Source organism: Chaetomium tenue (assembly GCF_020726465.1).
Source record: "Chaetomium tenue strain MPI-SDFR-AT-0079 chromosome Unknown F5144scaffold_1, whole genome shotgun sequence".
In the NCBI taxonomy this organism is placed as follows: Eukaryota; Fungi; Ascomycota; class Sordariomycetes; order Sordariales; family Chaetomiaceae; genus Chaetomium; species Chaetomium tenue.
Genome location: NW_027117329.1, coordinates 4,611,500 through 4,638,020, shown reverse-complemented (window position 1 = coordinate 4,638,020; position 26,521 = coordinate 4,611,500). Strand labels below are relative to the sequence as shown.

Below are 26,521 nucleotides of genomic sequence, written 5' to 3'. Positions count from 1 at the left end.
AGCAGCATTGTGACAGGGGCTTAACCCCACCATTAGCCAGCTCCCCACCGTCAACGTCAGCTCCCCTACCTATCCAACTCTCCCCAACTCGCATCTACAAAATCCCTTTCCAACAATCTACGACGACTGCGGTAGTAGAGAGCTACTCCTATCGCCACCTAACCCGAAAATATGGCTGCGCCCGAGATCCACCACCTGTTCCACAACCCAATCGCGGACCACTCGTTCTCGAGCGACCACAAGACCCTGGCCATTGCCCGCGACACTACCGTCGAGCTCTATAGCAAGGTCGGCAATGCCTTTAAGCTCAAGGATGAACTCAAGGGCCACGACAAGACTGTGACCAGTATCGACATCGCTCCCAACTCTGGCCGCATCGTATCTTGTTCGCAAGACCGCAATGCCATCGTCTGGGAACCCACCCCCGAGGGCTACAAGCCGACGCTCGTCCTGCTGCGCATCAACCGTGCCGCCACCTTCGTCCGCTGGTCGCCGTCCGAGACCAAGTTCGCCGTCGGCTCCGGAGACCGCCTCATTGCAGTCTGCTACTTTGAGGAGGAGAACGACTGGTGGGTGTCAAAGCACCTGAAGAAGCCCATCCGCAGCACCGTCACCACCCTCGCCTGGCACCCCAACTCGGTCCTCCTTGCCGCCGGCTCGACCGATGCCCACGCCCGCGTTTTCTCGAGCTTCATCAAGGGCGTCGACGCCCGGCCTGAGCCCACCGCCTGGGGTGAGAGGCTCCCCTTCAACACCGTCTGCGGCGAGTACATGAACAACTCGGCCGGCTGGATCCACTCCGTCGCCTTTTCCCCCAGCGGCGACGCCCTCGCCTTTGCTGCCCATGACAGCAGCATCACGGTTGTCTACCCGAGCGCCCCCGAGCAGCCGCCCAAGGCCGTCATCAGCATCAACACCCAACTGCTGCCGTTCATGAGCCTGATCTGGAACGGCGAGGCTGAGATCATTGCTGCCGGCCACGATTGTGAGGCTTTCCGTTTCCAAGGGGGCCTCGAGGGCTGGCAGCTCAGCGGCGCGGTCGCGGGCAAAGGCGGTGCCGGCGCGGGCGACCAGCGCGAGGAGTCGGCTTTGAACATGTTTCGGCAGATGGACCTGAAGGGCAAGGTCAAAGACGACACGCAGCTGAAGACCACCCACCAGAACACCATCACAATGATCCGGCCGTACGAAGCGTCTGGAGATTCCGTGCGGAAGTTTAGCTGTAAGTCGTTTCCCTTTCATCCTGTTCAGCTACTAACCAGATCCAGCGAGCGGTGTCGATGGGCGCATTGTCATCTGGAACGTGTAGACGTAGTTAGAAGCAGCATAACAAAAATCGACGTGATTATACTGTCTCAAACACACTTTGACCTCTCCTTGTTAACCACTGCGCGGCCCCGATTGGTCATGGGGTTCGCTTTGGTTCATGGCGTCCCTTGTCTGCGATGCGTATAAGAACGGCATTGCGCGCTGTTTAGTCGGCATCATCTTCTAGCAGACAACCACGGGAAACTTTTTATGATGGATTCTACCTACTCAGTCCGACCCTCTCTGTCGCCCAGCGATTTCATCTACGCACCCAGAAGAAGAACACAGCACAACTTGACCGCCGGCACACCAAGCGCTCTCTTCGGGGGCAACCAGCACCGTCACTCCCTCCCCGCTATCATTCCATCGGCATTCGGCCCGGTTGATTGGCAAGGCCGCGAAGCCCCGGAGCAAGAGCCAAGAGTCCCCAGCCCAAGGGCCTTCGCTGATGGTTTTGAGTACCCGTCATCTCCCGAGTACTTCCCCCCTCCTGCCTACTCCCCTGAACGACCCTCCCGCCAACAACATCATGGGCCATCCGGTTGGGCACAAGACCCTCTCCCCTCCCCATGGAGGCAGGATCCTCTCCCCTCGCCTTGGAGGCAGGACCACAACAACGCCGTTGCCTTGTTGCACCCAGCCCCGAGACGAGCCTCGCAGCCGGCATGGGTTTCCCGCTTGCTAGAAAGCCCACCGGAACAAGCCACCACTCCCGCCTCCCCAACCACCCCGTCAACAACAACCCATGAAACCCAAGCCACCCGCCTCAGCATCTCACGGAACCACCTCCTCCGCACCACAACCACCACCACGACTACCACGACTGCCACGACGACCACCGTCACCATTACAGAAACAACCACCATCCACCCCGCCGATCCTCTTCTGACCAACCGCAGCGGTGGTGGTGCAGCAGCGGGAGCAAACGCATTCCGGCGCCCCGCCCTGCCGCCACCGTAAGCCGGTCAACCTGCTGCACCCGCACACCGTACCGTCCCTCCCTATCCCCCCTTCCCCCCCCCCCCCCGGGCAAACCACGCCAGCGAACGGGTGCGCCGCGGTCCAATCTAGCCCAGGACTAGGGGAAGGGGGGTCCGGGGCGGAGCGGCACATGGGAGGGATGTGGGTCTGAGGGTCTGATGATGATGGGGGTGGGGTTATTGGGGGCTGGGAGAGGAAGTTGTGTGGGTTTGTTGGGATAGGGGAGGAGTGAGGGGATTGGGTGTGGTGCGTGATGGGACAAGGGGTCGAGTTGTGCTTTCATGGTCTTTGAGGCGGCTACGGTTCGGTTCGTTCAAATTACACATTTCTCCCTTGCCTAAACCAATCCATCAGTTTTCCGACGCCGCGTCCTGCCTCTTCTTCTCCAAGATGTCCAACATGTTCAAAAAGGAAGGCAGGAACTCCTTTGTTTCAACCTCAAAGCCCTGGTGGTGGCCCGGCACCAGCATCTTGGTGCACTCCAAAACCTTGGCCTGCTCCTCGGTCGCCTTCGCAAAAAAGGCATCCTTGCATCGAACACCCCTCATCACGCCGATGCTAGTCCCGTTCTGCTTGATGCGCCAGAAGTTGGGCGTATAGCCCAGCAGCGAAGGGAACTCGTTTTCCCAGAAATTCAAGGCATTCCCGGGCTCCGGGCTCGCCGTCTTGGGGATCCCCTCGTCGCCGTACCCAATTAACCCAGCGCCCCACACGGCAGAGACCTTCTCGAGCCCCTCGGTCTGGTAGATCTCCATGAGGCGGAGGAACTGCTCAAAGACGTCGGAGGCCTCGGGGAGGAGGGAGGTGGTGGGGGCCTCGTGGGCGATCAGGTGGTCGACCATGTGCGGGAAGTCGTGGGCGAAGGTGAAGGCGAAGATGCCGCCGCTGCTGCTGCCGAAGAGGATGGACTTGGCGAAGCCCATGGCCTGGATGACGGCGCGGATGTCCCGGGCCTGCTGCGGCGGGCTGAGCTTCTTGTTGACCTGGACCTGGCTGGCCGACATCTGGCGGCGGTCGAAGGCCACGCAGGTGTACTTGTCGGACAGGGCGGCCATGAGGTTGAAGAACTGCCGCCCGTGGCCGTTCCCGCCGGGGATGAAGGTGATGAGGGGCCCCTGGCCTTGGTAGAAGTAGTGCAGGTCACAACCTTCGTTGTGAACGATGGCTTTGGTGAGGTTGGATTCCATGATGAGTGTTGGTTCTTAGCTTCTCTGGACAGATCGAAGATGGGTATAACGTGTGAATGTGGTAGTATAGGTATGTACATACCTAGATAGTTGCAAGTGACAGTTTGACTACTCGAGGAGGCTGGTACTATTTATGCTTTCCACACATGTTGTATTGCTGGTGGGAATCAGAATCCTTCCTGTCATCAAGTGCACGGTGTGACTCTCCGGCTCCGGTATTTCCGGATTCGGTCGGTGTCGTCGGGGCTTCGCAATCGCCGTGCCGCCGACCAAGTCAGCAGCTACATAGTTAGCCCCCTTGGCGGCGAGGAGTCGGGATGTGGTTTGGGGGCCGGGTGGGTTCTGGGTCACCGACCTATCACCTACTAGTAGGTCCCTAGGGAGCTAGAAAAAGGATGTGGACCGGCGGTTGGTATCCCGAACTTTCGGACATGGATCCATAACTGTTTTAAATACCACGAGAGGACCACGAGAGGACCACGAGAGGACCAATTCAAAGAAAGATTGCAAACACAAGCCCCTTATGAGGATACCTAGCCCAGTGTACATACATTGCCTCGGATAATCTTACAATGGAGCGGGACGGCAAGGTACAGGTATATTGAATATCTGTTTCCAATCTGCAAATTTGAGTCTACCTATATGACCGAGATATCTCCCCGGGGAGTTTCAAATCTTCCAAAGCTAAGGTATTTGAGATTTCAGAGTCTCTAAAATGCTTAACGGTGTGACGGTCGGGTACGGTTTTTATTTAATCTTTGCTACGTATGGTCCTGCAATAAAACTCCATGAGACATAACCTCTATTGAAGAGTTGATACTTCGATCTGAAACCTACCGTAGGAAAAAACTAAGGTAGCCATGGTTTCTGACGTTAAATATTCTACCACGGAGTTGATGAGGTGCCTGGAGTGTTTACATGCATAAAATAGCATGTCGTCGTACCTTAGGTAGGTAGCTATCGTTTATTTTTGGCAACACGCCAACAACCAACAGTCAACATGCTGCAGCCCCAGACCAATCGGGTGCTAAATATCTCCCAGTTGTTCAATCAACGGGGAATGATCGGAGGCCTGAAGCTGTTCCCGTTTATCTCCAGACTCCCTGTGCACTTCTTCAAGACTTCAAGAACCAACTAACCAGCTGACTTGCACTTGGTTCTCATTCACATCATTCAATTATATCAGCTTCACAGTTACTCAGCTCCACCATGAGAGACGAGATGAAATCTGAGGAAATGGACGAGGAGCGAGATCGATGGGTCAATTCTTTCGATGAGGGTGAAATCTGCCGCCTGGCTTCCTCTTTCCACCACGGAGACCCATGCACCATCTTTCGTCCGCGCAAGCGTGGCGGTTTCAACCTCTGTTTTTTTGTCGAGTTTAAGCCCACATCAGAACGATGGGCGGTCCGAATCCCGATCCCCGTCATGGTACCCAAGGCCGTCCTGGACGAAAAGACCGAGATTGAATTGGCGACGATGCGGTAGGCTTCAGGGTTCCCTCTAATCAATTACTCGCTCGAACGCTGGAGCTAAGCTCAGCCCTATGCCTTCCTAGATATGTGTCGGCCAAAACTACAATCCCCATCCCGAGAGTACATGCCTACGCCTTCTCTGACACAGGACTGAATGGGCTACCCTTCATCATTATGGACTACATTGATGGCCAGAGTCTTAAAGCCCTAGGATTCGGGGTCGAGGACACCTTCGGCGAGGTTGGCCGATTGGCAGGGCCTCAGACTCCCACTGCGAGGTTTATCCACCAGCAACTAGCCGATATCTACATCCAGCTTCGCCAACTGGAGTTTCCCCGAATCGGGGCCTTGGGGCTAAGTTCCCGTAATATCTCGGCCATATCTTGTAGCCCAGAAGAAATCGGTGTGTACCAACGGCCGCTCTCAGTCGAGATCTCGGACCAAGAACTCGATGGCCTAGAGCCCGACGAAGTCTTCCCGCCCAAACGAACCTTCTCCACGGCCAAGGAATTCGTGGATGGCCTCCTATGGCTAGCAAACAACAAGCTTGAGAAGGAACGTGACCAAGCACTGGACGATAGGACACCTGACTCTGTTTTGTATGCCGCTCACCATTTCAAGCACTATATTAAAGACGAATGGTTGGATCAGTCAGCCAATGAAGGACCATTCGTCCTGGGTATGTTAGCTCCTCTCCTTGCCATATATGACAACAACCTGGCTGACACCGCACTTCGCTACGTTGCGCACTTGTTAGTACACGGAGACATGGATATAGTCATAGGAAATGTCCTGTTTGACCAAGACTACAAACTCGTTGGTGTCCTGGACTGGGAATGGAGCCGGGTCGTGCCAGCCCAGCTCATGATGCCCCCTATTTGGCTCACTGCCGGCAATATAGAATTCGTGCTGCTTGCAGAAGATGCGTATTGCACACAAGTCGCTTACCTCCGTAAAGCCGTCCAGGAACGGGAGAAAGCGCTAGATCTTCCTCCACTCCTATCGACCGAGTGGGCGGCCCTGGAGACGTGGTATGTTGTTACCTCCCTCCCCCCAGCTATGGATACGACTAAAAGCCTGCCCAACAGGTGCCACCCCGGTGTTGCCATTGGACTCAACTATCCCGATTATGCCTTCCTTGTATACGGGGAACTCGTTTTCCAAAAGACAGTACCTCGTCCTCGTAATCCTACAGACGAAGAGTTGGAAAAGCGATTGGACGAAGAGGTAATCCCACGTGTTCGAGCCTTTATCGAGGCTTCAGAGGAACGTCAGGCTTTCTTGGAAAAGAAGGTGCAGGAGCAGTTGTCATATTTTGAGGCTGAGAAGGAGCACTACGGCTGGGAGACTGCACGCCGGATCACCAAGTCTTATTCTCCGATGTGGTAGTCATTGGCATGGTTGGCGTTTGTGTTTTGCCTCAGTTATCTTGGGTATGCATTGGTTCATGACTTCATGTGATAGTACTGCTCGGGCTATTTGTAATACCTGCCTGCATCAGTGGCCTTGTTTGATGTTCAAAGGGGTACTCTGCCTATTTTTGCAAGAATGATCGCACTCCTACACCTTCCCACAATTGATATTGTACATGTAGGTAGACATTTCTCATCCAGCAGTTGCCTTCTTGGCTGCCCGGACCTGTAAACAACCGCCACATTCGGTTCATATCCGGACTCCGGACTCCGCTTCGTGTCACCCAACCTCCCCGCGGCTTCGATAACACCCTTCCAATTACAGGCTCGTCCGAATCAGTTTGACTCTCTAACAAATATTGACTCTTTAACAAATATTAACTTAATTGCCTCATTACTCGCCATAGGAGACATGGAAGGATCGGAGCTTGGAGGTTTGGTATGCATGGAGGAGGAGGAGGAACTAGAATACCGTCCTCTGGCAATACTCATCATCGGCGGCGGGATTAGTGGGCTTTCCGCTGCCATTGCCTTGCGGCGGAATGGTCACAAGGTTTTGGTGCATCTCCCTACCCCCCCAAACTCGATATACCGGTAGCCTCGTATCCATGGAAACCCCCGACTAACACTCACTGGCAGGTCATGGACAAATACAACATAGTCGCCGATATAGGGGCGGCGATCCACCTCTCCCCCAACGTCACCCGCATCCTGCCGCGCTGGGGCATCAAGACCGAGAACCTGGAGCCAAGCTTGATGTCTCGCTATGTTGAACGCACCAAAGGCGGCGACGTGATCAAAGACGTTGACCTCACCGTCCCCAACGCACGCTGGGGCTACCCCCGACAGATGGTTCACCGCCCTGCTCTTCACCGGGAACTGAAGAGAGTTGCCACGTCGGCGGAGGGGGTTGGGGAGCCCGTGGAGTTTCTTCCAAAACACCGTGTTGTCGACGTCAAGCCAGATGTGGGGGTTTATGTGGACTCTGGTGTACTGGTATCGGCTGATGTGTTTATTGGGGCCGACGGCATTAAAGTAGGATTGCCCCCATGGCCATGAGTAAGTATTTGTGCAGACCAACTGGGACTGACATTGTGCTCCAGTCAAAAACGAGGGAGACCATCAAGAAAACGGAGCTGTTCCGCACCGGCAAAGCAGCCTTCCGGTTCCTCATTCCCTCATGCCTAGTCGGATTCAGTCCCGAGACAGAATCACTGGGCAGCCAGCAAGACACACTCACCACCTGGTTCGCAGACGACAGGCGGATTGTCATGTATCCGTGCCAAAACAACGAGTGGTTGAACCTTGTCTGTATCTACCCCGACCCAGTCTCGGAAACTCTCCCCAACCACGGTACGTCAACACCGCCCCTCATCTGCTCCATAAACGCGCATATGCTAACCCCCTTTTCTTCCCCCCAGACTGGGGCACGGTTGCTACGCGCGAGGAGGTGCTCAACGCGTTCAGCGATTTCGACGAGCGGCTCCTGACCCTCTTCCGCAAAGCCGACAAGACCACAATTAAAGCCTGGCAGCTCCTCGACATGGAGACCCTACCCACCTGGACATCGTCGAAACTCGCCCTCATGGGCGACGCGGCACACCCCTGCCTGCCCTGTAAGCCACCATCGCCCCCCCCTCCCCCTCTCAACCTCAACACCTAGATGATACTGGACAGTCCTAACCACCCCACCCGTGCACCCCACCGCCAGACCAAGCACAAGGCGGTGCCCAAGCCATCGAAGACGCCGCCGCTCTCGCCGCTGTCTTGCCCCTGGGCACTGAGCCCCACGAGGTGCCTGAGCGCCTCAAGCTGTACGAGGCCATCCGTTCCGAGCGAGCGGGCCGCATACAGGAGTACTCGCGGCTGACGGGGAAGGACTGGGTGAATGGCGCGCCTGTGTGTGATAGTGAGTTTTTGACTTTCCCCTGCCGTTCACTGAGTGATGTGTGCGTTCGTTGGTTGGCTAACCGGGGGTCTGAATGGCATGAAGTGCGGGCGTTTGAGGAGTACAACTTTAACCACGATGAGATGGCGAACTCGGCTTCTGCCTTTAAGACCTGGCTTGATGCCAAGTTGACGTCCATGGCAGACGATGAGTTCTTGGAGCAGCCCTGGGAACAGGCTATGGAACAGGCCTTGGAAAACGACTTGGAGAAGCCCTTGGGACAGACTTTGGAACAACCCCTGGAGATTCTCGACTGAGCACCAAGGGCCGCCTTCTGTCGGTTTAGGGCGGGGAGGAGAGTTCCCTGTGGAGTATATATCTGCTTCGGAGCATGTTTGTTTGCGGTCAGTATCATTCAGGGAAGCAACCCCAGGGATAATAACTTGGAACAGAGCAGCGCGGGTGTTGAGTGCTAAGCTCACCACTGCTTGGCGACACCACAACTTGGGAGCGAGGATAGGAAACAAGCAGGGACCACAAAACGGTATCTACATACAGGCTGGCTAGCTAGTAGTATGCACAACAAGTAAGATTGACAAGGAATTAAACAAAGAAGAAGAGGCCGCGAAGGCCCGAAATGCCAGCAAGCGCACGCCGACAGACCACCAAGCACTGTCTAATACACCCCCCCGTCTAGGTCACCATCCACCTAGTCAAGTAGGTCTCCTCTCCCTCTCTTCCACAGCAAAATTAAGAGAGAGCGAGAGCAGAGAAGAAAAAGGAAAAAAAAGTAAAGAGGAATCATCTCGTCATAACATGTCCCAAGCAAGCAAGCAACGCCTCATGCTCTTCTTCCCCAACGCCGCCGCGCTCAACAACAACAGCAACAAACAACCCCAGCCAACGCCAAACCAACGAAACAGAACAAAACAATCACCACCCCCTTCGAGGTCTGGTATCCATGAAGGGTATATACACCTCCCCGAGAGCAGTCCCGATCTACCGCCTCCTCTCATCCACATCCTCCCCAATCACCCCCGGCGTCCGCGGATCCACCATCGCCGCCAACCTTTCATCCCCGCCCCTCGCCCCGATCGTAACCCACACATGCTTGGCCGGAATCGGCACACCACGGGTCTCGCGCACGCCCGTCCAGCGCAGGCGGCGCTCGCGGGTCAGGTCCGAGTTGCCGAGCCCGCCGTTGGCGGTCCACTCGCGCACGACGTCGCGCACAAACTCCATCTTCTTGCGGAACTGGTTGGCCGCGGGGATGTTTTGGAGTTCGGGGGCGATCTCGGGGCGTCGGCGGGAGCTGGCGCTGACGCTTCGGGTGCTGCCGCCGCTGCTTCGGTAAGAGGAGGAGGAGGTGGTGGTGGTGGGGGGTTTGGCGAAGTTGAGGAGGGTTTGGAGGGGGTAGGAGAGCACGGCGCGGTCGTCGAGGGCGGATTCGGCGAGGGAGCCTGTTTCGTCGAGGCGGCGCGCGGCGTCTTGGGGGAGGTGCCAGAAGTGGCACCAGACGCCGGCGGCGTCGAGCACAATCTTGGTGTGGTCCGGGAAGTTGAACTGCGTGTGTCCATCCGCGAACATCCAGCAGCCGACGTCGCCGAACCGTTGGTAAAAGGTGACAACGTCTGCGGGTACCGCTGTTGGGTCCGTGATGGTCGGCACGCGCATGGCTGCGTCGTCGGTCGCTGTCGGTGTCGATTGTTGGGTGGGGCTGTCCATCTCGCGGCCGTAGGCGATCATGTAGTTGGCAAACTTCTTCCAGAGGACGATGCGCTCGCGTTTTCGGTGGTCGTAGATGTCGCGGCCTGCCGAGAGCTTGCCAACAGTGCCGTCTGCGTGGACAGGGAGGATAAAGTTCTCCGGAGCGACCCGGACGCGGGAGATGCCAGTCTCCCCGTTGTTCTCGTAGAAATAGATGCCTTCTTTCATGGGCACGATTTGGTGGCGTCCGCTGTAGTTCGGGTCGTCCTTGCGCAGGCAGTGACGCTCGGCATCGTGGACGAGCAAACAAGCGGGCGGCAGCATGCCGGGCTCAGCACTCTCTGGCGACGGGATACTGCGGAGGATACACCCAACACTTCCATCATTGAGGACGTAGCCCAGACCAAACTTGTTGGTGTAGTCAACCCACTTCACCACGATATGCGGGGGCGACGGCGTCTTGTCCCTCGAAGACACAAGTGCCATGGTCCGGGCATTGAGCGCACGCTCAAGCTCAGCCTGAAGCTTCTGGAGCCGCTCGAGAACCACATCTGGTTGGGTGCCAGGGACCGTTTCTTGGTACTCGGACGGACTGAACAACGATAGTTTCTCTTCTTGTGGCTTCTCTCGCGTGGATGCCGGCCGTCGTAGCGGGGGAGGACGGTCGTCGGAGCGAACAGCGGGCTGACTTCTTGTCGATGTGAGCTGGCTACGAAGGCTGCGGGTCGACGTTCTTGGGACTGGAGCGGCATCATCGGCGGGCTGCTGAGAGGGCGCAGGTGTTTCTCTCGTGGGGCGCGGTCGCAGGGCGACGGTTCTCGTCGCTGGTTCCGTGACAGATTTGGATCGCGACACGCCCGTCGTCGTGGTTGCAGGCCTGTGTTGCGCCCTCTGCTGGGCAGCGAAGCTTTGGGGTGGAGCACGTAGTAGGCCGGCTGAGGGCTTTTGGGATAGGGTGCTCTCCTTGAGGCTTCTGGACTCGGATGGTCGCTCCGAAGTTTGCGATGACTGCTTTGAGAGTTGTTGCGCCGCGATCCGAGCCTGCAGCTTCTGCTCGTTCTTGATTTCATCGAACGGCCGGTAGACAATACCCTCGGCTAGCGGGATGACTGGAGTCAGACCGTTCTGCTCCTCCTCCGCCATTTCCCTCCAGATATTCCTGAAGACCAACTGCGACTGACACCATGGCCCAACGCCACACTCTCGGCACATCTCCTGGACGTTCCGGAGGTTGATGGACTGGGCCTGGGAATTCAGGGGCTCGTAAAAGGCGGGGTTTTCAGGCGCAAATTCTCGCAGTTTGTAGTTGATGTCGGAAGGGCCTGGCATGTACCCGGATGTGAAGAATGGGTGTGCCACAATTGTGTCGGGGTCGGGTCGCTTATCGGCATCTTGAAGCATGGTAGCAACAAGGTCTTTCGCTTCCTGGGTGATGTATTTTGACGAGGTGTCGGCTGATGGCCATTCGTAGTCACGATCTTTTGCGCGGCGGTAAATTTCGTCGGTCGTCGAAGATTGGAAGGGAGGCTTGGATGTGAGCATCGCGAACCTAGTCTGAATTAGCCTTGGTGTGAGACACAATCAGTTTCAGCAAGAGCTTACACAATGATTCCCAGACTCCAGATATCGACCATGTGATCATGGCCCTTCTTGCCCTTTTCCAAGATCTCAGGAGCAATGTAGTTGGGAGTTCCGCAGAGCGTTGTCCGCCGCATAACCTGCATGTCCTTGCCGGTCAGGAGCAGAGCAGCGAGGCCGAAGTCGCCAATCTTGGCGTTCATGTACTTGTCGAGGAAGATGTTGCCCATCTTGAGATCGCGGTGGATGATGCCCTTTGCGTGCATATATTTGATGGCGCCAGCAATCTGGACCGTGTAGAAGCGCACTTCAGCCTCGGTCAGGCCCTTGCGACGCTTAACCATGTCCATGAGCGAGCCATTGGGGCAAAGTTCCAGAACCAGGTAGGTACAGCTCTCGAATGTAAAGGCGCGGTGAAACTGCACGATGTTCTGGTGCCGCATCTTCGAGTGGATCTGCAGTTCTGTTTGGAACTAGAGAACGGCTGTTAGCTTTAAGCACCACAAACCCGTCGCCGTAGTACTCACCTTTTGCTCCATCTTTGTCGGCATCTTGCTCTTGACAATCTTCAAGGCAACGCGCTTCGATGCTCCTGCAGCCTTGCTTTCGTAGCAAATGGCAAAACCGCCCTTTCCTAGGAGCTTGCCGACTTGATAGACGACACCATCCCTGCGGTCGGAGCTTGGCGGCTCGACAACATTGTTGGGCGGCGGCGGCGGGTGCTCCTTGTCCCTCGTGGTCTTGAGCTGGGCGGCAGCCTTCGTCTTCAGTTCGTGCGCTCGAGGGAGCCGTTGGGCATTAGCATCCCGGGGGGACAACGCCTCCATTTCGATACCCTTCGGGCCCCGGAGGCTCGAGAGAAGATCGGGGGTTGTGAAGGCCTAACAGTTTGCCGGGCAACGTGTTGTCGAGCAGAAGCTGGTGTTTTGCCAGTTCTGTTTGCCAGTTAGCGTCGATCGAATAGCTAGGCCATGGAAGACACTGGAGGGAGTATGGTTGACAGGGAGTGTCGTGATGCCATCTCGACATTTTTAAATCCCCCAACTCCCACCCACTAAAACAAAGCAAAAACAGGATTGAGTTCGCGAGGGATCAACTTACGATGCAAGACGTCGTTGTTATACGGCGACTGTCGTTGACCACGACTCGGATGCACACGACAGAGCTGCCGTTGGGAAGGCGTGCTCACAACCGGTGACAGCAGTGAGGTATTAGTGATGAGTCCGGACCGGCGAAGTGTTTTGTTGCAGGTGTCGGGTCCGGAAAGATACAATCGGGAAATTCGCGGCCGAGCCGAGCGTGGAGTGTTTCCCCGGGTCACCACAGCAACAAGACCCAAGTGTGGGTCCGCACAGTTGTCCGCCCTCGAGCCACCATAATGGTCCCTGCGGCTGCGAATAATAAGCTTCCTTGAACCACCACTTGACGCAACATCATTGGCTCAAGTACCGAGCTGTCCCTGAGACAGCCCCACCAAAGTTCAAGATGACTCCATGTCCCCCTCCGAGGCTTCCTGAAGACGACAAGTTAAACCGGTATTGAATCAGCAATAAGGACTTCCAACGGAGATCACGGCGGCGAGCCCCAAACCCGACACCCGTAAGCTCGGCATCGCAATCCAGTGGGCCGTTAAAAAACCAGAGTTTAGTGCGCAATGGTGCCGCTGCCGCTCTTCAAACTCGCGGCTCTCCTCGTGCGACATGTCTCCAAATACGGTGCAGTACGTTTGCTTCCAGACCGTCTTCCGAGTCCGGCACCCTCCTGACTCCTCCCACCTCGCAGAACCACATAAAACACCAGGCGCACGAACACCCCAGATTCCGGGCTTTTGCCGCGCGGTATGGCCAGATAATACACCAGCTTAATATGCGGATGTCGGTCGCTGTATTACGGAATCAAGATGCCGAGCAACGAGCGAAGGAGAAGGCCGAGGCCCCCGTCGTAAAAACAGAGGAGCAAGTCAAGAAGGAGGAGGAGCTCCGAGCCAAGTACGGGACGACGGCACGGGAGTCGATCAAGGAGCACAAAGAGCCCCCCGTCAGCATTTGGAGGCGCAAGTTCAGGTCGCTTCCCGAGGGCAAGGCGGTCGACCTTTTTGCCGACGTCGTTGGTGATGCGTTTATTCTTGCTGTTGCGGGAGGATTGATAACGTACGAGTACTGGAGGTCATCGCAGAAGCCGGACAAGAACAAGGAAATGATTGAAGAACTCCAATGTCGGATGGAAGAACTAAGGATAAAAGAGGAGGAACTCAGGGCCGAGGAAAGGAGACAGCATGAGCGCGTGCAGATGATTGAGGAGGCTTTGAGGGCGTTTAAGGACCCGAAGACGAAGCTGCCCCTCCTAGCAACCCCAACGGCGACAGCTTGATGCTGGGAAGCAGGGAATATAATATCACCATCGCACCCTTTCCAGGGTCCGGGCGGGCTACCCTGTTCGAGATGCAGCCTGGAGAAATATGCTGCTGTCTGGTTCATCTGCACGATGACGAAAACTTTGACGATAGACGGCACCGGTGCCTGGGAGCCTGGATGTAAGTTTACATATGAGGAAGGCGCAAGGGTCGATAGAGGCAAACAAACTCTTCTCCCACAAAAAAACAACAACAACTTTGACATAGAGATAGAAACGATACCCAATCAGTTAATGAGAGACCACTCAACACTTCATGGTTCAGTTCCCGGTGCGGGATTGTGAGTTAATGGATCACTCAAACGAGGAGTCCGCGGTGAACTTGATTTGCTCAAGCCTTAGGCAACGCCCGGCCTGGACATTGGCTGCAACCCAACTTTTACAAACCGAGGGGAGGCGATGGAGAGGTACCACCACATACCGATCAAAGCATAGATATTTCACAGCTAACATGGCATTAGAAACAAACCTAGTGACCCATGACATCGCCTTGAGCATCCCAGATTTACACTCAGAAAACTACGAGACCTTTCACCTCTTGCTCCTCGCCCCGGATGACCTCGCCAACTCACAAACGCTGCCTCGAATCCAGCACCTCCACGGCCTCACTAACGGCTACAACGCCGCCCTCCTCTTCCTCCTCAACACCCAAGACAGCAACTCAACATCCCCTCAGCCCTCCATGCAACCTTTTATGGAGCTCCACGTCCAGTAAGCCCCCCATTCACCCATCCCAACAAACCACACCCACTCGCCCATCCCATCCCCCCCACTCACCCACACACGCACCACACAAACATCTACACACCACACATAACTAAACACTAATCACCCGCACGCAACAGACTCCAAACGCACGCCCTCCCCCTCCCCATAATCCCGCTCACCACACCCCCCTCCTCCGACCCCACCGCCCTGCCAGCCGCCCTCCACGCCTTCCAGTCCTCGGTCACAGGCGCGCGAACGGCGTGCCGCTGGCCGGTGGATGCCGCGCGCGAGCTGCTGCCTTGGTGTACCGTTACGACGCACGCGCCCGCGGTGGCAGCGCTTGGGCAGCAGGGTAGGTGGCAGGTTGGGGGCCAAGGGTGCGGGTATGGTGAGGGGCAGGGTCAAGGACAGAGTCGGGGTGTGAATAGCAATGATATGTCCGGGGCGCTGTCGGAGGGGGTGGTGGAGGGGGTGAGGGAGCGGTGGGTGAGCTTGGGGGAGTTGGTTCAGGGGATCTCGGAGGGGGAGGTGATTGGGGGTGCCGATGGGGATGGGATGGTCTCGTTTTGGCAGTTTGAGTTTGCGACGCCGGGGTGAGCGTGAAGCTTGCCTCGGTTGTTAGGGCTGCGGCTAGGGAATCCTGGACGTGATATTTTTTTGCTTGGGCATGGCCTGCTGGTCTCGGTGGTTCGGGCTGTCTACGTGGCATTGATGGGGATAGTATCTCGGTGGAGGTTAAGCTACAACATGGCAGAACACAGCTAGCACTGACTTGGCGGGTGGGTGTGATTTGCTCTATAAGCCCGGAGGCGCCGTGACAGATCGATTAATGTGATGGCGTACACCGAGATCTAAGACATTGCCGCGGTAGACACCAAATTTGGCGGCAAGTCGGCCCCTCTGGTACCTGGCAAAAAATCACCACGGAGTTAGCTCCATGCAGTCGGCTGTCAGGTCGCCTACGCGCAAGCCACCTGATGTCAGTGAGGCAGTTAGTTGGCAGCCTTACGTAGCAAGGCTGCAGTAGCAAGGCCGTTGGACGGAGCTGTCACCGATTTGGGCGTGGTCCGATTCTATGCAGCCCGTCGTCTAATAGTCCGTTTGCGAGGCCCAATGGCAGTGCGGGATTTCAGCAACTACTAAGAATACATTTTGATGTTGGCGGCGTCATTGCCTGCTAGCTGTAGGTAGGTAATCTCTTCTTAGACATGTTGGGTCGCGAGCGTCAGCTGCCATTTCCAAGCGAGCGAGTGATCCCCTCACGAACGGTATTTGTGGTTTAACTGTTGTCAGCTCCAGCAAAGCGCAGGTGTCAATAAGGTCGTCGGTAGGCATACAGGGAAGCTGACACATTGCGGCTCACGCCAGAAGTCATGTGCTCATAGGGTGAGACAAGATGAGGCGACGAGAGAAGGCGAATGGGAGAAGAGACTTTTGATGATTTTGTATCCCAATTGGGAAACCCGGCGCCACCTGAAGCTCAAGCATTGTGGTCTCAAATCAAGGCGGCCCTCCCCGGCCGGTTCGCGGTAGGAGGCGTTGGTGGCGGTCAGTTCACGGGCCGACAAGTGCGGGGACGCGGCGTGGTGGACAGTGTCACGAGCGGTAGCGGTGAAGGATCAAATCCCAAAGCAGGGCTGCAGGTGAGACCAAGAATATCTTGTTCGTCTCGGAGAGGTTCCTGCTCGACGGAGATGCGGTGACGACAACGCCCAGCCTCGGGAAGATCGCCGGGTCAAACTCCGCACGAAAGTCAACGAGGCACAGGATCTTGATCGCGCCGAGACAACTGCAAAATCACGGCAGCGTTGGCGTCACAAATAGTGCCATGATATAATCCTTCCCAGCTCGATCCGAGGAGCTTGGCCGTAACATGAAGGTATTTGAAAGCGAGCGAAGGTCGACTCTTGACCCAGCTGTGATGATAAAAATAGCCCGGCATTGTGCGATGTGATCTGCTGCAGGGTGCAGTGGTGAACCAGCTCGAGGCCAAGCAGCCACACGGTGCGGGGAAACCTATCGTTTCCAGCCCCATTGGCTGGAAAGGAAGAAGCGAGCTTTTGGTTCTCATTGGACTCAAGGTTTTATTCCATGCCGAAGCGGCCAATGGCTGACGGTGACCAACCGCTGAAAAGATTGGTTGAGTGTTCTTTTCGATCTATATTGAGGCCACGAGCAAGGAGATGCTCGATGTGCATATGCAAGCAACAACATGGGGACTGGGACCGGGCCGGTGAATGCAAATGCAAATGCCTGGGAGATTCCGGCCCACCAGATAAAAGACTGCACTCAAATGCTGCAGTGCAACGGGAGTGCGGTTTTATACATAGATGTTGGAATGCTCGTCCACTATTCGTAAAAGCTTTTCGTTGCCGCAATGGCTGGCTGGTCTGCTGTGTTGATGGAGCCGAGATCGCTTGGGCAACGTGGTAGCTCAGAGCATCAAACCCTTGGCGTTTTGGGTTCTCAATCCACGGAGGTTTTTGAGAAGCACCAGATCCGAAAGACGTTCCCACGTGGATGGATAGTATCTTGCCATGATGAACGAATGTAACGCTTGCAGAAACGGAAATTGAGCGACAAAGACAATCAGGCAGTTTTTTCGCCATCGTCAACGATCGCGGCCAACATCATCATCGACATCCGATGAGTGAGTTTTCTCCGTGGCGGTTGTCATGTCGAGGCCCGCCGCTCAAGCAAGCCAGCGGCACCTAAGCGAGGATCCCTGCCCCTGACCCTGCCAAGAGTATGGATCTCCCTTCCATCAGCATTGTTCGCCCCAGCCGCCTCAAACGGTTTGTGCTTCAGCCGGCCGCCGGATGAGCGGGACCGGGTCTCAGAGTCTGCCGTGGCTGTTCGACGGTACGAGGTGATGGCGGCGGCAAGGAAAATCCCAAATCTGGGTTTGAGCAGAGATTTCGATGCATCGCTCGAACATGCTAAGCTTCCATTTTGGAACATCAATGTCTTGCCCGGCAGCACGGAAAGAACAGCCTATGGAGCTGCTTGCACCGTTCGGGGCAACTATCTCGGGCAGCCCTTGCTCGCATTCATTGCTTGCGTGCAGACGCAGTCCACAGCAGCAACGCCGATAGTGCCGTTATTGTTGCCCAATCCAGCCGCGATGCATCTCAGCCACCAGGAGACAGAAGAACCTCTCAAGGGTGGAGGAGTCAACTTTGTCACTTGACAGCGGCCAAGTGCAGGGGCGTTACAGGTCGGTACATCGTCTTGGCAGACAGGGAGATATGCGGGGGACCCTTGGCTCCTGACGCAGCGACATCGTGGCTGGCCATCTCATTGGCAGGACCCGCTTTGTAGCCGCCCTCGGCACACACCAATCACACCAAACAGTCCAGCCCAGAGAGCTGTGTCGCAACGCTTGCATCGAAGAAGTCCACCGGAGCAACAAGCAGCAAGCCCATCTTTGTTCTCTCTCGTCGCCGCCCAAATGAGCTCTTTGCAGTCTGCCCAGTGTGTAATGGCAGACGAAAATCCTCATTTTTCTCTCGTTACCTTTCGCTACCTCTCGTTCGACAGAGCGAGGAATTGAACAAAAAAAAAGTGGAAAAACGGAGGGAAAAGAAATACGCAGCAGGTCATTGCCCGTGGACCATGGCCCGCGGTGAGCGTCCGCATTTTGCCGCCCGCGCCCATGGTCGGCCTGGGCAGCGGCCGAGCCTTTTTTGCCTTGGACGACAAGCCGTCCATCAGACAGCATTGGCATGGATGGGCTCCAGCAAATCGCTGGTTGTTTGAGAGGTGAGAGGGGTGTGGAATACCACTTCGTACCCCTGGTTACTTTTTCTGCGTCGCGAGCCGCCCCCTGTTTCCCCACCTCCCACCCACCCCTGGACCTCAGCAACGTCCCGCCCTTCCCCTCGGCTGCTGCCATGCGGACCATGCGGGGGCTTTGGCTCGCTCACAATCGCTTGCGCGGAGACGCTGAGGCGGTCCCGAACGTGGCTGGTTTTGCTCATGACACAGATCGTGGTTCCATTTCTTGTTCTTTCTTTGCTGATGAGGCAACCCTCTCTCTCAATTCTCCCTCAACCTCGAGTCAGGCTGTCGTTTGTTTCTGTGAACCCACCCCCCCGTGTCCGACAAGGGGGCGTCAAAAAGTTCCGGAAACGACTCCACTTCTCGACTTACACCACGCCACGGCCGTTCGCGCGCAGGGTCCCCCCCCCCCCCCCCTTCCAGGCACCTCGGCGTTCTGGGCGCAATAGACCCTGTCACTTCTTAAACTCTCAAGGTCCCGGGTGTCTGGCGATCAAGCATCCGTCCCCGCTCCGCTCATACATTACCTCCATGCCCAAACGCCCCCTTCCACCTCAAACCTTCCCCTTGGTAACCACGACCTTGCCTTGTTTGATCTCCATCGCGCCTCTATGCGAGGGCTGTCCGGCCTGACATCCCACGGTAGTTGAGAGAAAGTCCAGCCCCCAGGAAAGCTTCGTCTGAATCAGACCCCTCGTCCAACTCCGGCATCCCCATGGCCGCTTAACCCCCGATCCGACGAAACGGTCCACTCATCTGGGAACCCCCATCAATGCTTGCCCATATGCCTGCCGTGGTCATAGACAGGGTCACCCGAACTTGGATATCGCACGAACACAGCCTAGCTTCAGACTTGCGACCCGAGACACAAGCACACCCCCGGCGGCCCATCTGATACACGAGCTCCCGGGCTCCGGTGCCAGCCCACTAGGGCGAGTGCCAGACTCCCCCGTCCGACGCCCGGGCTTGTCTCGCCCTGCCCGGCCGAGGCGAGGGATCCCCCAATATCAAGCCAGCACCGCCCCGCTGGCCGTGGGTGTCTCGGATCTCCCCTCCGCCTCTCTTCCCTTCCTCTCCTTCTTCGCCGCCGCTGGTCGATAGCCTTCTTTCATATCGATCTTTTTCTCTTGGATCTCGGTAGCCCAGGCCACCCATCCATCGCAGGTCCGGAACCTCGCCTTTCTTTCCTTCGACTTTTTACCCCTGTACTATTTGTTTCTCTTCGGCTCTCGCATCTTTTTCTTCGGCGCCCAGGATCGATCGTTTGGACACGGAATTTCGGTGATAATCGGGGAAACGACAAAAGCATCAGCGTGTTTTGTGACACGGCAAGAGAGACATTTGTGGAACAGCTCGGACTATTAGAAGGGACACCGGGACCGCTTGATCGAACCATCACTCGCCAACCGGAATTATGGGAAGGCTTATCAAGAATCACTGGGCGAGGCTCATTGTCCTCTCGGCAGCAATGTGTAGGTAACCCAGGGGGGGATTCTCGAGAGGAAAAGTGGCCGGACGGAATGCTAACACAGACATGCAGACCAAATCGCTGCCGCAGTAGAAGGATACTTCTGGCCCAAGATATTTTGGGATTTCGTCACCAAGACGCTCGATCCGGCCGTCAAACCGATACCAGTACTCCAGACCATCAATCTAGTCTTTGGTATCATCCTCCTCGCATGGGAGTGGCCGTTGGGTTTCCTCGCCGGCTCCAGCTTCCATCGCAGCCTCGAAGCGCGCCTCGCTTTCCTGCCGCTGACCGCCCTGGCCGCCGCATTGATGTACCAGGGCACGAATGCCGCCATTTATCAGGTCATTGGGTTGGGGGTCTACTTTTGGGCGTACAGTGAAGGAGAGGTATGTTTTGGCCGGATGTTGTTTCGTTTTTGAGATGGATGCTAACACATTAAACAGATGATTTGCGCAAAGCCGTGGACTCTACCACAGCGGACCGCGCGTGGGCGTGTCTAGATGGACACACGCACCTATTACCCCTGTCTATATATCTACCCGTGGTGTGAATACTCGATGCCGCCAACACCTCTTGACCCCCTACCTCACGACCTCGCCACGTTGCCTCCGCCGATCCGTCCAACCGTTCCAGCAAGACACACCAGTTGCCGTCATCGCGGGGACCGAAGACGATCAAGCCAAGCCCATCGCTTGGGCTCACCGAAGGAGAAACGTGGACCAGAGTGGGACGAGGAGGAGAGAGAAACCGTACATATGGCATCAACAACCGAAAATACGCATTCCTATTCTTAGATGGCGATCTGAAAGCGCTTCTCTTATTTTTCTGTATTTCTTTTCCATATACCATCATATTTTGTCCATTTCAGCATGACGAGACCTGCCCTGTGGCGGGACGAAGGGGAGGGGGTGGCAGCATGGCGAGCATGGCGTTGCGTTGTTATTCCAGGGAGGGAAACACTCGGGCAAGTCCGGAGAAAGGCGTGCTTTAAGGTATGGGAATACCCACCAGTGGTTCTGGCATGCGCCTCAACCATGGTTGCAAGGAGCCCACAGTCCCCTGAAGGCTCGGGAAGCGGGCAGCAGGAAGCAGTAGTGCTTGTGTATAATCCAAACGCAATCAAGCCCATTGCTTTCGCATTTCACGATTTCTCCCATGCATGCTTGTTGTGCAATTCGTTGAATTCTTGCTTGGCGAGCTTGAGTACTTCAAGGCTGTGGTTGGTGATTTCCCTGATGCCGAATACTTCAGGATAGGTATTAATCTAGCTTGGGATAAGTTGGATGAGTACTATAAGTGCAGGATCTTCAACGGCGACCATGTCAAAGTTGCGGTATTTCTTGTCCCACACCTCTTGAACCCGTTGTTTTGCCTTCTCAATCCAGTCAGGTTGGTGCTCCCAAGTCGACTCGAACCATCCCCATCGGTGTACTGGATAAGTGCAGTTGCGGCATAGTAGACTGGTATATCATCACACTTCCTAAGCGGCTGAGGACATTCAAGAATCCCTTCTTCGCTCGTGGGACAGAGCAGGAATTATCAAGGACTTGGATCTGAGGATAGTCTCCTGGTTTGAAGAAAAAGAAGACCTTGTTTTGGCTAAATTAGCTAAAGAAGAAGCTGGAAAGCAGGCGATGGCATGGATTGATTGGGAGGCCTGTCTGATTGGGAGATACGAAGTAGCAGAAGGATTCAAGGAATCTCAGCTGACTCGATAGTGTTCAATATTGGCTCGCTTACGCAACTAAGATACAAATCCGTACGCCTCTTGCGGCTAGTAAAACCTGAAGAATGGCACAACTCGTGAGTGACAGGTATAAATGTGTGACAACCTTGCAAATTGACCCCAGCCGAAGCATATCGAGCTCCTCGAAGTGTTTTCCTCCTGCTTCTCCTCTCCAAACATGGCCCGACCGGCATTCCCCCTCCTTGCCGCCCTTTTCTTCCTCAGCTCTTTCACGACGGCCAATACCTGCAACGGCGACAACTGCCTCAATGCGCTGCGCCAACACAGCGCCAGCGCACTTGACTTCTGTCACTCGTACACGACGGCCTTGTATGGCACCGCAGCGCCGACGCCGACCTTTGTCCCGACAACCTGCTCCCCGCAGCGCTTGTCCAGCGCCTGCTACTGCGCCGACCAGGTCTCCAACCCGACCTACACGCCCCCGGCGTGCCCGGCCGGCCAAGTGATACAGAATCCGAGTTTCTACGGCCAGCCGGCAACCGACACCAGCAATGTCAACATCAAGCCGTGGGTGATTGCCGTGCCGACCGGCGCCCCCGGGTGCGTTCCTGCTGGGAGCTACTCGACGGCGGATATGAGCGGCGCGTGGGGAGATCCACGCTCCATGTATGTTATGTTGCGTGGCTTGCTTGCGGGAAGAGTAAGACGAGCCGGGGTACTAACAGCTGCGGCTAGCCAATGCAGTTTCGATCCGGTGATTGGGGGGCTGTCTACCATAACGCAGGACATCAAGCTCTGCCCGGCGGCGACGTATACGTTACGGTGAGTCGACACCCCCCCCCCCCCTTTTTTTTTTCGTATTTCTTCTTTGCGCACCTTGGACACAAGTAATTAAGTAATGCTATCCCGTGCCCTAGACTCGCCTCCGCTTGCAACTTCTGGACCGGCTCGGGCGACTTCGGGGTCGAATTCAAGGTATCGCTTTCCGGGGTCACCATCCTCCCCTGGGCGCCGGTATGCCCTTTTTGTGCGGACCCCAACAATTCCGAGTCGGGTTGCCGCTCCGGCGCGTACTTTGAAAAGCACAACGCAACCATGACCGGGCCGGCCTCCGGGTCAGGGAGCCTCGTCATCTCCGTCCGACAGCCGGCCGGCTTGAATGCCGCACAGGTGCCGGCTTTGTTTGATCAGATTTTTGTGAATCCTTTGGGAGATACAAGCAGCAACAATCCGGCTCAGATTGGGTTCTGAAACCTGGAACAGGCGACTGGAGTCAAGGTTGAAAGTGTCGCTTGTGTAAGAGCTCGAGTCTCGAGATAGCTGTAATCAACTTCAGCCCTCAGCGCGAGGTTAAGAACTTTGTAAAGGAAGTAGAGACCCGGGAACTTCTGCTGTTCTTGGTCGTGTGCATATTTGGCAGCTTGGCTTCAGGGGCTAAATATTATCAAGACAAGTCTTTCTCCCATAACCTTTCCGCCGCACAAACAAATCATCACCTGTATCACGTCTAGCTTAGAATCTCTGAGTACCATTCTCTGCCGAAGTCATAATAAAACCCCAGCTGACACTATCCCAAATTCCCGGGATCCTCTGCCAGACATATTCTCGAAACAGAGAAGAGGTCTGGCCGTTGTTAGAGAAAACGGATGGGAGTTACTCAGGTAGGTAATTAGGTAATCCGGGTTCGGTTATAAAGGGCCCTCTGTTGCCCCTACATGTACTTATTTATCCTGGTCCCCAAATTGCAAATGCAAACGCAACACCAGGGCAGCTTCCTGCCTTCTTCTAGCTCTAATAATCAACCAACAACAGCGGCATTTTAACGTACACCGAATACATTTGCAATGTATCAGGCGGGCACAGCAGACACCAGCGAGTCGGGCAAGAAGCAGGAGCAGTCATCGCCATTCCCCTTGTCCAACTATACGCTCGAGCTTTTGCCTACCGAGGTGCTGGTGGCGATCCTATCCGCCGTGCGGTCAACAGCGGACCTCCATGCCCTCATTCACGCCTCGCCCAGACTGTACCAGGTCTTCATGGCGGCGAAACGAGAAGTGCTGCTTAGCATCGTAGCTACAGACCTGGGCAACGGGCTACGGGACGCCATCGCCGCATTGCGAATAACACCCAGCAAGCTCGAAACCCGGGAAACAGCGTCTCTCGAAGACTGCGAGCGCATCATCCGCCGATACGAGGCGCTTCCCCACCATCTTGGACAGCTAACATCGGCAAGCGAGCTGGCCATGGATACCGTCATCGCGCTCTCCCAGCTGAACCGCACCGTGCAGTTCTTCGTCGACGAGTTCGCCGAATCCCGGCTCCCAGAGCTCCGCAAAATTCACCCCGACGCCGCCAACCCCCTCACCCCCACGGAGCGCCGCCGCTTGTCCCAGGCCCTCCTCCGCCACCAAGCCCTAGCCCACCTAGAACACGGCAACCGGCCGCGGCAGACCCTAGACGGGGCGCCCCTGGCGGAGGAAACCGCCATGACGCACCGCTTCCTGCACCTCTTCCGGCCCTGGGCAGCCGAGCAGCTCGCCGAAGCGCACGGCCTCGTCACCGAGCTCGTCTCGTGCGCCTTCCCGCACCACCTCACCACGGCCCTCCGTCTGATGCACCCGGAGCGGCCCAAGACGGCGCGGGAGCGGCGGCGCGACGCCGCCCTCTACGACCTGGCCGCCCTGCGCGCCGAGCTGGTCGCGGAGCGCGCGCGCGCCGTCCCCGTCGCCGATGATCCCAGCCCGTGGCGCCGCCGCGTTGTCCGCCCGGAACCGACGACGACCGGGCGCGTCTCTTCCCCGTCGCCGCGCTTCCCCTGCCTCGCCGCCGGCCCGCTGCCCGCCTGGGACCCGGCTTCGTACCGCGTGCGGCGGGAGGGTCGGGGCCTGCGCGACGCGCTGTACCAGCGTGAGGACCGCTTGCCGCCGCTGGTGCCTGCCGCTGCCGATGACGGTGACGAGGATGATGCGGCGCCGCCGTTTGCGTGGGTCGACGCGCACGGCGGGCTGGACTGTCAGCGCTGGGGCGGGCAGGTGCGGCGGGAAGCGCGGGGGGACGGCGAGGACGACACCACGGGCCATCAGCGGATCTGGGTGCGGGAGAATGTGAACCGGTGGCGCTGGCTGGGGTTTGTCTTCTGGGACCGGGCCCGCGTCGAGCTGCTCAAGATGACGCCGCGGACGCCCGCGGGCGAGGAGGGATGGCTGACGGCCCCGTACGAGACGGGATGGCTGGCGGCTGCACCACCCGCCGATGAGGAGTTGCGAGAACGCTACGAGAGGTCGCGGCCGCCGCAGCGGATGCGGTCGAGTCGGAGGGCAAACGCTACAAGGGGGGGTGGAGTTCTGGAATGACGTTCCTGGATTGATTGATTGATTTATTGATTGATTACTGGCTACTAATAATAGCATGTATGGCCGGCTATCTATCTATCTATCTATCCTATGTAACGGTTTGCTCCCAACATCCCGGTGGCATTCTGCGCAGTCTAGAGCCTAGTGTGATGCTTTCACGAGGGGCTCTTGACAAGCTTGATGATGATACCCTTGTTGGTGAAGCCTTCGAACAGCTGGGTCTGGTAGTAGGGATTGGTATCGTCGACGATGGTGCCCATCTGGCCACCGGCGGTGCTGCAGTTCAGCAGAGCCGTGGACGGGTCGTCTAGGGTGAGGCCGTCGATGGTGTTGGCGATATCGGAGAACAGCACGCCGGCCGCCTCATCGCCGACTAGCTTGGCCATGACCCACGTTGACCCCTTGCTGGTCACCTGCCACTCGCCGCAGTTGCCAGCGTCGGGCAGCGGCATCTTCCAGAACGGCGAGCCGCCCTGGGAGAGAATCTCTTCTTCGTACGCCCGGAGGTACTGGGCCACGAAGTTGATCTCACGCAAGTCCAAGCCCTGCGGCGTCCCCCCCGCCTCCGAGTAGCAGATACGCCGCTCTGGCTCGGGGAACAGGCCTGCCAAGTAAGGCCCACGGTTAGTTTCAACGTCCGCTGTCACCGGGATGGAGTTCCGCCTAATGTGCGTGAGGGGGTTGCTTACAGAGCCTTTTGTCTAGAGCGGCGCCAGACACGCTGCCGGCCATGGCGATAGCGCCGAGAACCTGAGAGGGTCGCATCCTAACGGGACGTTTCAAGTTTGTTTTCTGGACTTTGGAGGTATGACAGGTGGCTTATCAGCGGGCGAGGGAGGAATGAAGCAGTGATGGACTCCGATGAGCAAGCTGTGAGAAGCGGAAAGGCATTATCGAACGAGTTTAAGTCCACCCGGCTCAACGAGGCAACTCGCGAGATTGAGTCACCTGGTGGGTGCAATATCAAAGGATCACTGCGACGGTGCCAATATTGATCCTGCCAGCAGAAGAACAGGATCGTGAGCGGAGCTCCTTGCATCAATACGAATGCTTTCGAGCCATCGCCTGGGCGTTCAGGGCAGGCGACTGCGCCGTGAAGCTGAATACCTCCCTGATTGGACAAGCCATTCTTCCACCTGCAGGTAACTAGGTTTGATATCCAGGAATATATATGACTTGTGGATATGCTCTTCTGGGGGCCAGATTCTTCCAGGGGCTGTTTAACTGGACCGAAGAGCAACATCTGGTGCGCTGTGCCAGTCAAGAGAACACATGTTAACGTTAACACACGGATATCCCGGCTCACCGTCCGTTGGCATGCATGAGTAGCCTATGCATGAGAGTCGCCATCACCTTATTCCCATACTTGTAGATCCGTCAGGTGCGGGTGGTGTTCCTTCACTGGCCCTTGGGGGCGAGATTGGGTTGGGGGCCGATTTGGGTTAATAGGTACCCTATGAAACGACCCCGGTTCTCGGAATTGCTCTAGTCACTTTCGGCCATGGCATGAGCTCTTTTTTCCCCGTCTAGGTAGAGGAAGGAGGAAGAGAGCAGATGGTAGGACCCCGTGCCCG

General features: G+C 56.6%; 11 protein-coding genes across 11 annotated transcripts; 8 read left to right on the top strand and 3 right to left on the bottom strand.

Annotated features, from left to right (window-relative positions):
• Positions 1-60: 60 nt before the first annotated feature.
• F5144DRAFT_557301 (WD40-repeat-containing domain protein) lies at positions 61-1,372 on the top strand. Its single transcript, XM_066788016.1, has 2 exons — positions 61-1,222; positions 1,269-1,372. The coding sequence occupies exons 1-2, from the start codon at positions 172-174 to the stop codon at positions 1,307-1,309; spliced, it is 1,092 nt and encodes a 363-aa protein (XP_066649079.1). The 5' UTR covers positions 61-171; the 3' UTR covers positions 1,310-1,372.
• On the top strand, positions 1,373-2,441 carry F5144DRAFT_557300 (uncharacterized protein). The gene has a single exon (XM_066788015.1). It carries the CDS (start codon positions 1,519-1,521, stop codon positions 2,266-2,268), a length of 750 nt encoding a protein of 249 aa, XP_066649078.1. The 5' UTR covers positions 1,373-1,518; the 3' UTR covers positions 2,269-2,441.
• Positions 2,442-2,490: 49 nt separating this feature from the next.
• F5144DRAFT_557299 (Alpha/Beta hydrolase protein) lies at positions 2,491-3,861 on the bottom strand. The gene has a single exon (XM_066788014.1). The coding sequence runs from the start codon at positions 3,474-3,476 to the stop codon at positions 2,640-2,642; it is 837 nt and encodes a 278-aa protein (XP_066649077.1). The 5' UTR covers positions 3,477-3,861; the 3' UTR covers positions 2,491-2,639.
• Positions 3,862-4,685: 824 nt separating this feature from the next.
• F5144DRAFT_589188 (uncharacterized protein) lies at positions 4,686-8,568 on the top strand (the record flags this gene model as incomplete). Its single annotated transcript, XM_066790010.1, has 10 exons — positions 4,686-4,960; positions 5,035-5,229; positions 5,341-5,630; positions 5,709-5,986; positions 6,704-6,802; positions 7,003-7,398; positions 7,467-7,716; positions 7,785-7,979; positions 8,075-8,272; positions 8,357-8,568. 10 exons carry the CDS (start codon positions 4,686-4,688, stop codon positions 8,566-8,568), a joined length of 2,388 nt encoding a protein of 795 aa, XP_066649076.1.
• A 297-nt stretch (positions 8,569-8,865) lies between these two features.
• F5144DRAFT_617559 (uncharacterized protein) lies at positions 8,866-12,818 on the bottom strand. The gene is made up of 4 exons (XM_066791886.1): positions 12,638-12,818; positions 12,064-12,471; positions 11,561-12,009; positions 8,866-11,507 (listed from the first exon to the last, which is right to left on the bottom strand). Exons 2-4 carry the CDS (start codon positions 12,361-12,363, stop codon positions 9,251-9,253), a joined length of 3,006 nt encoding a protein of 1,001 aa, XP_066649075.1. The 5' UTR covers positions 12,364-12,471; positions 12,638-12,818; the 3' UTR covers positions 8,866-9,250.
• Positions 12,819-12,952: 134 nt separating this feature from the next.
• F5144DRAFT_557290 (optic atrophy 3-like protein) lies at positions 12,953-14,206 on the top strand. The gene is made up of 2 exons (XM_066788013.1): positions 12,953-13,256; positions 13,319-14,206. The coding sequence occupies exons 1-2, from the start codon at positions 13,191-13,193 to the stop codon at positions 13,904-13,906; spliced, it is 654 nt and encodes a 217-aa protein (XP_066649074.1). The 5' UTR covers positions 12,953-13,190; the 3' UTR covers positions 13,907-14,206.
• Positions 14,207-14,368: 162 nt separating this feature from the next.
• F5144DRAFT_557288 (uncharacterized protein) lies at positions 14,369-15,471 on the top strand. The gene is made up of 2 exons (XM_066788012.1): positions 14,369-14,659; positions 14,794-15,471. The coding sequence occupies exons 1-2, from the start codon at positions 14,400-14,402 to the stop codon at positions 15,251-15,253; spliced, it is 720 nt and encodes a 239-aa protein (XP_066649073.1). The 5' UTR covers positions 14,369-14,399; the 3' UTR covers positions 15,254-15,471.
• A 4,379-nt stretch (positions 15,472-19,850) lies between these two features.
• F5144DRAFT_589186 (uncharacterized protein) lies at positions 19,851-20,407 on the top strand (the record flags this gene model as incomplete). The annotated part of the gene is made up of 3 exons (XM_066790009.1): positions 19,851-19,908; positions 19,977-20,293; positions 20,351-20,407. 3 exons carry the CDS (start codon positions 19,851-19,853, stop codon positions 20,405-20,407), a joined length of 432 nt encoding a protein of 143 aa, XP_066649072.1.
• Positions 20,408-21,651: 1,244 nt separating this feature from the next.
• On the top strand, positions 21,652-23,090 carry F5144DRAFT_557283 (uncharacterized protein). Its single transcript, XM_066788011.1, has 3 exons — positions 21,652-22,260; positions 22,330-22,416; positions 22,512-23,090. Exons 1-3 carry the CDS (start codon positions 21,812-21,814, stop codon positions 22,843-22,845), a joined length of 870 nt encoding a protein of 289 aa, XP_066649071.1. The 5' UTR covers positions 21,652-21,811; the 3' UTR covers positions 22,846-23,090.
• Positions 23,091-23,330: 240 nt separating this feature from the next.
• Positions 23,331-25,016, top strand: F5144DRAFT_608656 (uncharacterized protein). Its single transcript, XM_066791599.1, has one exon. The coding sequence runs from the start codon at positions 23,439-23,441 to the stop codon at positions 24,945-24,947; it is 1,509 nt and encodes a 502-aa protein (XP_066649070.1). The 5' UTR covers positions 23,331-23,438; the 3' UTR covers positions 24,948-25,016.
• Positions 25,017-25,024: 8 nt separating this feature from the next.
• On the bottom strand, positions 25,025-25,815 carry F5144DRAFT_60247 (uncharacterized protein). The gene is made up of 2 exons (XM_066791205.1): positions 25,637-25,815; positions 25,025-25,551 (listed from the first exon to the last, which is right to left on the bottom strand). The coding sequence occupies exons 1-2, from the start codon at positions 25,710-25,712 to the stop codon at positions 25,103-25,105; spliced, it is 525 nt and encodes a 174-aa protein (XP_066649069.1). The 5' UTR covers positions 25,713-25,815; the 3' UTR covers positions 25,025-25,102.
• Positions 25,816-26,521: the final 706 nt, after the last annotated feature.